At 45.4% G+C, this 11,501-nt stretch overlaps 1 protein-coding gene across 2 annotated transcripts; it reads left to right on the top strand.

The window, feature by feature from the left end:
• The first annotated feature begins 643 nt into the window (after positions 1 to 643).
• LOC128771948 (neuronal acetylcholine receptor subunit alpha-7-like) lies at positions 644 to 8,325 on the top strand. 2 transcript variants are annotated; one of them, XM_053887859.1, is made up of 10 exons: positions 644 to 730; positions 3,531 to 3,670; positions 3,776 to 3,820; positions 3,953 to 4,062; positions 4,127 to 4,206; positions 4,330 to 4,497; positions 5,038 to 5,232; positions 5,557 to 5,643; positions 5,712 to 5,821; positions 7,189 to 8,325. In XM_053887859.1, exons 1-10 carry the CDS (start codon positions 685 to 687, stop codon positions 7,999 to 8,001), a joined length of 1,794 nt encoding a protein of 597 aa, XP_053743834.1. In that variant the 5' UTR covers positions 644 to 684; the 3' UTR covers positions 8,002 to 8,325. The 2 variants fall into 2 exon arrangements, with proteins under 2 accessions (XP_053743834.1, XP_053743835.1); XM_053887860.1 differs by having other exon boundaries at positions 686 to 730; positions 3,542 to 3,670.
• The last annotated feature ends 3,176 nt before the right edge of the window (positions 8,326 to 11,501 follow it).

Below are 11,501 nucleotides of genomic sequence, written 5' to 3'. Positions count from 1 at the left end.
GATTTATGCCACCTCTCATGGTAACTACACATAAAGGACACATTCTTACTGTTAAAAGACTTCACATTTGGAAACTTTTCCTCATCCACAGCTCAAGGTTTGGTTCTGTGTCCTTCAGTCAAAAATGATGTCGAAAACAAAACCCATGCTGTCACATGCCAACACAAATAAATATTATATGGAAGCACACTGGAAGACAATAACTGACATGAAATGGTATGAATATGCAAATGAACATAGATTGCATATTGATCTGACAGAAGCTGTGAACCCACAGGCCACTTTAGGTGTGTAGAAGCACACATTCACTCTGTCTATCCTAAAGCAATGATGTGCTGTAATGGAATGATTGTTTCGACAAAAACTGCCTGCATCTTCACTGAGACTGTGTTCATCTCATACACCATTTATTTTCAAGTAAAACGTCTTAAACTTGTCAAATACACCTCCCAAGAAGAAAAAATAAAATATGCTAATACATGCATAAAGAAGTGCGAATGGAGCATGAAGGGTCATTCGGATCTGTTGGTGGGGATTGCCTGCAGATCAGATCTTGCTTAGGAGTTACACTGCATCTCTCCCCCCCTCCGCCCTCCTGTGCATCTTCCTCCTCCTCTTTTTTAAACCTACTCTTCGTTCATCGTTCCAGCGTGTCTTTGCAACTGTGCCACAGAGGAATGCAGAATGTGGTGGACTCTGGGTCTTCTGCTCCTGCAGTCTCTTGTCCATGGTGAGTGGCTGAACAAGTGTAACATACTGTGTATGCAGTTTTATATATATGTGCATGTTTTAGGCATGTCAACATTGTCGCCTGTGAAGTCCTGAGAGGTGGCGACATATGTTTGATGCTGTGAAAGATGAACCAAACAGATACCAGCAGATTAGACTCCCGCTGCGTTTAAATATTGATTGAATTGATTCTTTCTCTCTTGACTAGATAGCTAGATGGATAAAGGTGGGCGTGTGCGTACTTGTATAGATATCCTTATGGGGATGTTGAGGGGACATTTTGGCCGGACCCCACAAGTCCAAGCCACAATTTGAGGATTAAAACTTCAAAATAACAGGGTCATTATTATTGGGCCTAAGTTTGGTTAAGAGTCCTGGTTAAGGTTAGCCATTTGTTTTGGATGGTTACTGACGGTTTGTGGTGAGAGGCTGTGAGAGGTCCCCACAAGCACAGAGCTTTAAACAGGTGTGCATTACTTTGTTGTGAGGGGCTCTTAAATCCTCCGCTGGTATCAGAGTAATTGCCTGCTGGAGAATGAATTAAGAGCAAATCGAAGCAGAGTCCCCAATTCTCATTGCGGTGAGTGCTGTTGCGCGTCTGTCCTCATGTTCTAGTGTTTAATGGTTTCACTATTTCCTGTGTGGATTGAAACTGGCATTTTTTATGAGGGCTCAAAGATACTGCTGTCTTCTGGTGATCCATCACAGATGCAATTGATTACAATCCGGGGCATTAGCTGTCCCGCCCCTGCTTACCACACATATCATCATCCCTGACAGGGTTCCACGCAAGGGCCATTTAAAATCCAATTCAAGAATTTCATAAAAAGCCTGGGCTGTGAAGATGGAACTATGATTGTTAATGGATAAATATAGTTCATACAACAACAGAGTAACAAAAATGTTCAATAGTAAAATGAAACTGGCGATCTTGACGTGAATAACACAGCGCCACTTAAAAGTTGGCGGCCACTCTGGGGAACTAGAACCCCCTAGCGGACACACCAATCCAGAACAAACCAAAAACCTTTTTCTGGAAACACCAAGAAAGAATTAGGATGCTAAAATGAAAATCGTTTCTCAGAGAGAGTAAACCTCCAACACGCTTTGATTTCCTCCCATACTGGAGATTTTTCTCTTTGCACCCAATATTTTGGCTTCTACTTCTACTTTATCCAAATAGATGCCTTTTTGCATTTGAAATATCATTGATCATTAAGTGTCAAATTCAAATTGGCTCAATGGGACAGCAAGTGGCAGTAGCATTCTGGAATACATGTTAAATAAGAAATATTAATTTCACCTAAACCTCATAACTGTTATAAAATGTAAAACACGGTTTAGTTGAAGAGTTTGTTTCAATCGAAGTATTCAGGTTTGAATGGCGTGCGCCAAAAGTGGGGAAGGTTATAGCTGCTAGCGGGGCAGAACTTTTTTTTTTTTTTTTTTACTGAAATTAACAATATATTATACTTTGCCATAAATGGGCGTTATATTGAACAGTTATAAATCGCAGAGTCTGGCTCTGTAGCTGTCTAAACTAGACAACGTAACTTTCTCTGGGCGACCCGACAATGGGCATGTCCTGAGAGTGAAGCCACAGTCACCCATGTGACCACCAGGCCAGTTTACAGCAGCTATTTTAACATCCCTGGCCATCGATTTGGAACTGAAGAAGAGTAGTTTCTTGCTCTGATGTCTGTCTCCACTGTCAACTGGAAATAAAAGTGTAAACAGATGTTTTGGTGCTCACACTTGATCGCTGTTTGTATGCTCCTGACTGAAACGTGCTTCATCCCCTCGCTGCATGGCTTTCCTCGCTGGCTGAATGATGGCGTTCGATGCCTGATGTTGAATGATGGATATTTACAGAATTGTATAGGCTTGACAGTGTTGTGTATATTGTCGTCTGTGATTACATTTTTTGTTGTTTCACCACAGCCCTTCTTAATAAACCAATAAACATGGGATGGGGGAATGCGATTTACAACAGTTTGCAATTTCACTCTTTTACCAGCGACGCCGCCAAAAACAAATAATCTTGCAAAACTATGGAATGTTGCCCTAAGGACGTGACATTTTAACATTATTGTGCGATACCTACGGCATTATTCCATGATACCCAGTTATTTCGTGATATATGGTGCATTCAAGCACCACCTTGATGATCGGTGAGAGCTTACAAGACCATACCAGAGGTGAACGCGATGTAAGCGGACACGCTCAAAGTTCTCATGCTTTGCTTCTCAGGCGCAAATGAGGGCTTATTTTCTGCTTGGTGAGGACTTGACCACAAGCCGTTTTCAGATGGTCGGACAATAGATTTAAGAAGTCTGAATTTCTGTAATTCAATTTGCAAGCACAAAATCACAATAAATTATTACGGGAAAAAAAAACGTAATACTGTGATGAAATTACTTTATAATTATCATGAAATAACATGAATGTAACAAATAATGATGAGATACTGACCCAAAAACAGTTTGCCCTGCTGGCAGCTCTGAGCTTCCCAGAAAATATGTACATTTTCAGTATCATTTAATTAAAGATGGAGCATTTCTCAACACTTTTTGGAGCACTTGCTGCAATGTTTAGGTTTGAATTCCATCCCAAAATCATTAGGAGAAAGTAATAATTGGAAAAGAAAATGTTACACCGCTTGATTCATCTCACTTGGCGAATACTGAGATAAAACAAGCCAAAATCCTTAGAGCGGATACATTAAACAAAGTATAAATTCAATGACACAAGAGCAGTCTGATGGATCTGATATGGATATTGATCTTTTTTCTAATACCTAGAATCACTGCAGGGCCCTCATCAGCGCTTCCTGCTGCGGGAACTGCTCAGGGACTACAACCCCATGGAGCGGCCGGTGGCCAACGACTCCCAGGCCCTGACAGTCCAGTTCTCATTCATTCTGATGCAGGTCATGGATGTGGTGGGTGTAGCACACACACACATATACATGGAATGCACTGGAATGCAATGCATGTGTTTGCTATGACAGATTTATTTTCTATTTTTTTTGCTATTCTCTTGTTAGGATGAAAAGAACCAGGTTCTCACCACCAACGCCTGGCTTCAGATGGTAAGGATCTGAAATCATTTGTACTTTTAACAGCTTTGCCTTCTCTTCATCCAGTTCAATGGTGAATGATAAAAATGGCATTAGAGAGAATTCAGGGGCAGCCTTAGTACTGGTGTTGACTGTGTCTCCCAGCACTGGTATGACCACTACCTGCAGTGGAACCAGTCCGAGTATCCCGGAGTTAAAAACCTTCGCTTTAGTCCTGATCAAGTGTGGACTCCTGACATCCTGCTTTACAACAGGTACAGACAAACACAGAGACATTTCAGAAAGAGTGGTAACTCACACAAAGACTACGTCTTTCAGTGCTCACGACAAGTTTGATGCAACATTTAAGACCAATGTTCTCGTGAACTCCAGCGGCTTCTGTGAGTACCTGCCTCCAGGTAAGAATGAGGTAGTCAGTCATTACAGTAATTCACTGTATTTCACAACCTGTTATTACTTGTCATCAAACAAGCTTGGCTTTAGCTGAGCTCCTTCACTTACCTCTGCGGTGACTTTCAAAGGGATATTTGTCAGTTCCTGTAACGTGGATGTGAGGTGGTTTCCATTCGACATCCAGCGGTGTGAGCTCAAGTTTGGGTCCTGGACTTTTGACGGCTGGCTGTTAGATATTCAGATGAAGGAGGCAGATGTGTCAGGCTACATGACCAATGGCGAGTGGGACTTGCTGGGTGAGTTTTGCTTCTTAGTCTTTTTTTTACTGTGCACCCATTGTAACTAGGGATGCTCCGAGGGATCGTTCACTAGCGTGACCGGTGAAGCATTTAGGAAAGTTTCCATTGCAGATGGAAACTTTCCTAAATGCTGTGCTCTCTGTCTCGGAGTCCTGCTAGAAACGGCCAGTATGTAAATATTTCATGGACATAGCAAAGTCTCTAGAGATTCACCAAACTGCAACGTCTCACTTTGAATGAAATGTTTTTCCGTTGTCCTTTTGACAGAATAGTTGCTGCATTCTGCAAGGTTTTCCTTTTTTTTTCCTCCTTGAAGAGGTTTATAAAAATGTGTCTAAATTCAAATGATTGAATGGTTCATATTTTCACATCATGTACACATCATTTTTATCACAAATTTACTGTCAATCCATGTGATCGGTATCGGTGATCTGCCACAAAAATCCTGATCGGGGCATCCCTAAATGTAACTCAAGACCTAGCTGACAAATACCACCAGGAATTCATTCATTCTACAAACTCTTTTTAACCTTTTAGAGGTTCCTGGTGGTCGCAATGAGATTTTCTATGACTGCTGTGCTGAGCCTTATCCCGATGTAACATTTATCGTGACCTTACGGAGGCGGACTCTTTTCTACGCCCTCAATCTACTCATCCCCTGCGTTCTTCTGTCCTCGATGACGCTACTGGTTTTCCTTCTACCGGCAAACTCTGGAGAGAAGATCAGTTTAGGTGAGGAGCACAGGGAAGAGCTGATGTTTCAAACAAAACCCACAAGAAGCTGGAAAACAATTCACACTTTGTCACATCATCTAACAAAAATAATCTGTAAAGAAAGAATGTGTGCGAGTGTCAGGTGACAATGGAGAGAATAATTGACAGAGAAAACCAAAGATGTGGGGAAAGATGAGAAACTAAATGAGCTTTTCGAGAAGTGTCACCAAAGACAGATGAATGGATGGAGACAGCAAGCGCAGAATATTAACCCAATGTTCCGCTGTCTGGTTGCTTCTATTACATAAACATTCTTCTTTTTGTCCACGCCGTTGCTTCCAGGCATCACTGTTCTGCTCTCTCTGACTGTCTTCATGTTGATGGTGGCAGAGATCATGCCCGCCACTTCAGACTCGGTGCCATTAATTGGTCAGTTTTGCTCTCAGTTTGTCATGTGAATTGCACTGGTCATATAAAGTCGTTTCCCTCACTTTCAGGTCAGTACTTTGCCAGCACCATGGTGATTGTTGGGATGTCAGTTGTGGCCACAGTCATTGTGCTTCAGTTCCATCACCACAACCCAAACAATGGACACATCCCAAGATGGGTAGGTTCTTTACCTGTCTGCCTACCTACATACCTGCCCACCGACTTCCCTCCCTTTCTGTGTCTCCCTATCTCCCTGCCTACCAACCTCCCCAACTACCAACCTACCCGCATACTGTGCCTACCTACCTCCCAATGGATCTACCAACCTACAGTGCCTCCCAACTGTTCCTACCATCCGACCTACCAGCCGACCTACCTACCAACTGTTCCTACCATCCGACCTACCAACCGTTTCTACCATCCGACCTACCAAGCGTTTCTACCATCCGACCTACCTACCAACTGTTCCTACCATCCAACCTACCAGCCGACCTACCTACCAACTGTTCCTACCATCCAACCTACCAACCGTTTCTACCATCCGACCTACCTACCAACTGTTCCTACCATCCGACCTACCTACCAACTGTTCCTACCATCCGACCTACCAACCGTTTCTACCATCCGACCTACCTACCAACTGTTCCTACCATCCGACCTACCAGCTGACCTACCTACCAACTGTTCCTACCATCCGACCTACCTACCGTTTCTACCATCCGACCTACCTACCAACTGTTCCTACCATCCGACCTGCCAACCGTTTCTACCATCCGACCTACCTACCAACTGTTCCTACCATCCAACCTACCAGCCGACCTACCTACCAACTGTTCCTACCATCCGACCTACCAACCGTTTCTACCATCCGACCTACCTACCAACTGTTCCTACCATCCGACCTACCTACCAACTGTTCCTACCATCCGACCTACCAACCGTTTCTACCATCCGACCTACCTACCAACTGTTCCTACCATCCGACCTACCAGCCGACCTACCTACCAACTGTTCCTACCATCCGACTTACCAACCGTTTCTACCATCCGACCTACCTACCAACTGTTCCTACCTACCTCCACACCTACCAACCTACCTGCCCACTGTACCTACCTACCAACCTACCTACTTCTCTACCGACTGTATCTCCATACCTACCTACTGTACCTATATACATCTCTACTTACTGACCTACAGTACCTACCTCCCTCAGTCAGCACTGTCAGTGTGACAGTCCTCAGTGGCAAGTTGAGGAGACCGTTTTGAGGATGTAGATGAGCATGGACAGATGATCATGAGTCCAGGAATGAACAGATTCACATTAAGCAAGCTCTGTGTCAAGAATAGAAGCTCAGGTCATTTGCTGGGTCTGATGGATAGAAGTGAGGGGGAAAACAGGTGGTCAGGAATGAGATCAAACAGGTGGGCTATTGGAAGTCTGTCCGAGAACTGAGTGGTGGGTCTAAATGTTCAGACTCTATTATTTCTCCTGGATTTAATTGATAAACATGGTTCTCATGATTTAAAATCTGAATCTTCCGGTAGGTGAACTTGGTCCTGCTGCAGTGGGTCCCTTGGTTCCTCCGGATGAAGCGTCCAGGTGAAGGAGGTGACTCCACGAACAGTCACGCTGACTCCCAAAGCAAGACCTTGTCTTCTCCCACCACCACTGCCACCACCACCTCCATACACACTCCAGTGCCGTCCATCCTACCCCAAAGTTTCACCTACTTGCACGCCAGCCTGGCTCAGCTTAGTCATCCTCTGCAGCATCACGGGGGCGGGTCCAAAACCATTCTGAGTTCAGCTCAAGCGAATGGCCACCTTCCTTACATGGGCTTTCAAACCCCTGCTGATCAGGAGTCATCTCAGAGGAACAGAGCCACGGGTTTTAGAAGAGGCAGCAGTGGACAAGCTGGCGCCGATGGGGAAGGAGCAGTTGGAGGAACAGACACACCAGTTCATCATCTCATATCATCGGCTAAATTCGGAAGCCCACCATTGGAGGCTCCAATTTCCCCTGACTCTGATGCAGCCACATCTTCCTCAGGACCCAGCGGCCTTGACTCTGTTGCTGGAGCAGGAAGAGCCAACGTCACAAACACTCACAGCAGTCTGATCAGAGGTGTTGCTGTTGACAACCAGCTGCAGGCTCTGCTTGTAGAGGTGCAGTTTCTGGTGGAGCGTGTACGCGAGCAGGACCGGCAGCTGAGTGTAGTGGAGCAGTGGCAGTTTGCTGCAGCCGTCATTGATCGGCTGTGCCTTGTCGGCTTCAGCGTTTTCAACATTGTCTGCACTATCGCCATCCTCATGGCTGCCCCGAACTTTGGAGAAGCCTTGTCTAAAGACTTTCTCTGAAAGATTTGTGACTTATTGAATCAGAGTTGTGGAATTGAACAGTGACATGTTGGAAGCACAATTTTTCGTGAAACCTTTTTTGTTTGTTTGTTTGTTTGTTTCAGTTCACAGAAAAAGTTCAATATTCTAAATATTGAATATGCTCAGATGGTCATTGCGGGGGTTTGTTCTCTGTAACTGATGCCAACGCTGTGGGGTCAAGGACATTGTTTCAAATGGGAACATAAAGGGAATGCCATTTTTTCCAACAAAGTAGGAAGCATGACTCATACAGCATTTGCACTGTATTGTTCAGCTGCATGTCAAATAACATGCACTTCAGCAGACAAGACTTTCTATCATTTTTAATAAACAGCAACCACAAGAAAGCTTCTGTGTTTTTGGCTATCATTCTGCTTGGAATGACATTAACCGGTGGTTTGAAAATGGATTCTTAAACCCAAACCCATCCAATGTTGGTTAGAGGGGTTAGGGGTTAGGGGGCCGAGCCTTCCCTCTTGCTGAGAAACATGCTCACAAACCTCCTATTTTCCTCCGAGGTGAATACCAAGGTGTCTTTCTCCGTCCGCCTCTCGCTGGCGGGACACTTCCCCAGGATAGATGCCATCTCTTAATGCCACGGAGCAGCAGTTCTGCTCCAAGGCTCTCCTGGATGACCGAGCCCCAGCCCCTATCACTGAAGAGAGAGCTCAGGTACATGTGGGAAAAAAGTAAGAAGAAATTGTGACCAGATGCAATGATGAGCCCCAAGTGGTGGCGTTTAAGTATTGTATTATTAGTAGTATTGTTCTCGAGTTAGGGAAAATGGGAGAGTGAGATTAATAGACGGGTTGAGTTTCCTCTGCAGGGTGGCTGGGCGCACCCTTAGAGATAGGGTGAGGAGTTCAGTCATCCGGGAGGAGCTCGGGGTGGAGCCGCTGCTCCTCCACATCGAGAGGAACCGGCTGAGGTGGCTCCGGCATCTGATCCGGATGCCCCCTGGACGCCTCCCTGGGGAGGTGTTCCGGGCATGTCCTACCGGGAGGAGACCCCGGGGAAGACCCAGGACTCGCTGGAGAGATTATGTCTCCGGTCTGGCCTGGGAACGCCTCGGGATCCCCCGGGAGGAGCTGGAGGAGGTTTGTGCGGACCGGGAAGTTTGGGCTTCCCTGCTCCGAATGCTGCCTCCGCGACCCGACCTCGGATAAGCGGCAGAAGAAGGTGAAGGTGAACGTACAATGATGAGAAGCTATTGAAGAGACCACCAGATGACACTGCACCGGTCATTTGAACTTGTCTTCCATCTTCCAAATCCCAAGTTTTATATTTGAAAATGTCAATAGGGTGATTTGAAAATACAGCAATGAGCTGGCCGACCAACACAACCATTATATTATGATCATGATCATGATGATAATTATTATATGGGATTTACAGGGAGATATTAAGTACTGAAGGCGTCAGGAATGAGGTGTCATTTACAGTAGTTTCCTGTCCAAAATGTGAGACCTGACTGTTATACTCCCAAGACATAGTGGACCTCCCTTCGTGCAGATAGATCTCCAACCTGGACAGCACACTAAAGCATTTTAGCCCTTCCCACATGGCATTGATACCACTCTAGAATGAGGTGTCAACATCACTTTATCAGAGTATCTGAGTATAAACCTTTTTTGCAGTGCAAGAGAGCAGTAGGGAAAGTCCTGCTCTGCCCTAAGCGAACCCCTATGGAATAGTTTGGAAGGTAATGCTGATCCCAGGATTGGTCTCCTATACAAGTAACATCCAACTTATGACCGGGATCACTTCCGACCAACTGGTCATAAGTCAGATTGGACGTAAGTGGAATGCCATTCAAAGTAGCCGACGCAAGGGTTATAGGTGCTACTGTAGTGGAAGATGGCTGTGTGAGAGTGAGATGCTGGGATACTGTGCTGCCCTAACTGTCAAAGACGATGCCGGGCTGCTACGCGCTGCGGTGCCAGACATTGAATAGAAAAAGTATATAAGTAAAATATCCGAGCAGCAACTGAATGTTGATGCTCTGTGCTCAGTTCAGTAAAAATCCCCCCAAACCTCTTCCTACATGCGCAGTGCCTCGGGCCAGACCAGCACTATTGGCGCCCAGCGTGGGTCCAGTTATCTCCGAGCTCTGCATTGTCTCAATTTGAAATTCTGATCAGTATATTCTAAACTGAAGCAAGCCAGAGTCCAAGCATCAGTCAAAGGTGTCCCCTCTCTGCAGGATTTTCATGCTGCACACTGCAGAAGTGAAAAACAGTGTGGGTGTCTGCTGAATCATAGAAACCTATAACGACGCGCATGAGCGAAAATCATTGCCCTCATAAATCTGGACCAGAAAACTGCAGACAGTTGAATGCCAGTAGACGTGACAAACTGAGCTGTAAAGACACAAAAAAGCATCCCATCTTTTTGACATGTATCTCATTCTCTGTTCCCTGGGTCTTTTAATGGGACTTTAAGAGGCTGCAGGGAGGACAAGGGTGGCCAGAAACCGGGGTAATGAAGCACAGTCATAAAGAGGAGTGGACAGAAAGAGAGATGTTGAGGATGCAGAAGGAGAGAAAGAACACGGTGGAGAGGAAAGAAAACATGCTGAGGATGCAGCGAGGGACAATAGGGGTTTTAACCGATTGCTCATTAATGAAAAAGGAGAGGGGCATGGACGAACCCTCAGCCTCCGAGTCAGCAGTTAAGGGTGACGGGACATATTCTTGGCCGGGCAGCAGGTACCAGAATCATTATTTATGTTCCAGATCTTTAAAAGCCATCTAACCAAGAATAATGCGAGCTTTTATTCATATCACCGACTTGTTGGCTCAAACTTACAGACCTCAGGAGCTCAGCTGAACTGCCTCAACGCCGCATGCAGCACTGCTGAAGTGGGAAGCGTGGACTGATTCACTTTCCATTTTAGTGGCCACACACAGCCTGTAAATGTCTGTGGTAGCCTGAAGAGCAGGACTGTGGTGGTTAATCTCCGCGGCTGCCAGTGACATCCTGCAGCATCATCATCTTCAGTGAAATGCTGGATGTCGAAATGAAGCTCAAATGGAGATGGAAACTTAAAAATGTCATCCCGAGGAGCCCTTTCCTACGAAACCTTCCTGTGAGCTGAATTATTCTGATGCATACATGTTTTTTATGTCATGTTTATTGACAAAGGATTTGAGCTGACGGCGGAAGGATGGCAGCAAATGGTGCCAAAAGTTTCCTCATGCTCAGCATCACTGGCTCAGCAGGAGTCATTAGGTCCATCACAGGGTGGTGAAGGCTTCTGAAGTTGAGAGACTGAAACAAGCACCTCAGGCAACCCTGGACAGCTGGGATGCTTCAGCTGTCTGGGAAGAGGTTTCACAGCCGCAATACAATGACGACAAATAAAGCTGACATGCATATGCCCTGTATGCTTGGATTGTCTTTGCCGTGGGTAAATGTTTTTCACCTGGGTTGTCTTGAGTTTCAGATTATCATCTTGATCGTCCCTTTACTCCTTGTTA

The sequence above is a fragment of the Synchiropus splendidus genome, chromosome 15 (assembly GCF_027744825.2).
Source record: "Synchiropus splendidus isolate RoL2022-P1 chromosome 15, RoL_Sspl_1.0, whole genome shotgun sequence".
Taxonomy (NCBI): domain Eukaryota; kingdom Metazoa; phylum Chordata; class Actinopteri; order Syngnathiformes; family Callionymidae; genus Synchiropus; species Synchiropus splendidus.
This window is presented reverse-complemented; position numbering and strand designations above follow the sequence as displayed.

Excerpts from the sequence above, each read along its gene's own strand:
- LOC128771948 (XM_053887859.1), top strand. The coding sequence starts at position 685 with ATGTGGTGGACTCTGGGTCTTCTGCTCCTGCAGTCTCTTGTCCATG. Across the intron at positions 731-3,530 it reads CCTGCAGTCTCTTGTCCATG|AATCACTGCAGGGCCCTCAT; the intron begins GTGAGTGGCTGA and ends TCTAATACCTAG. Across the intron at positions 5,233-5,556 it reads TGGAGAGAAGATCAGTTTAG|GCATCACTGTTCTGCTCTCT; the intron begins GTGAGGAGCACA and ends CGTTGCTTCCAG.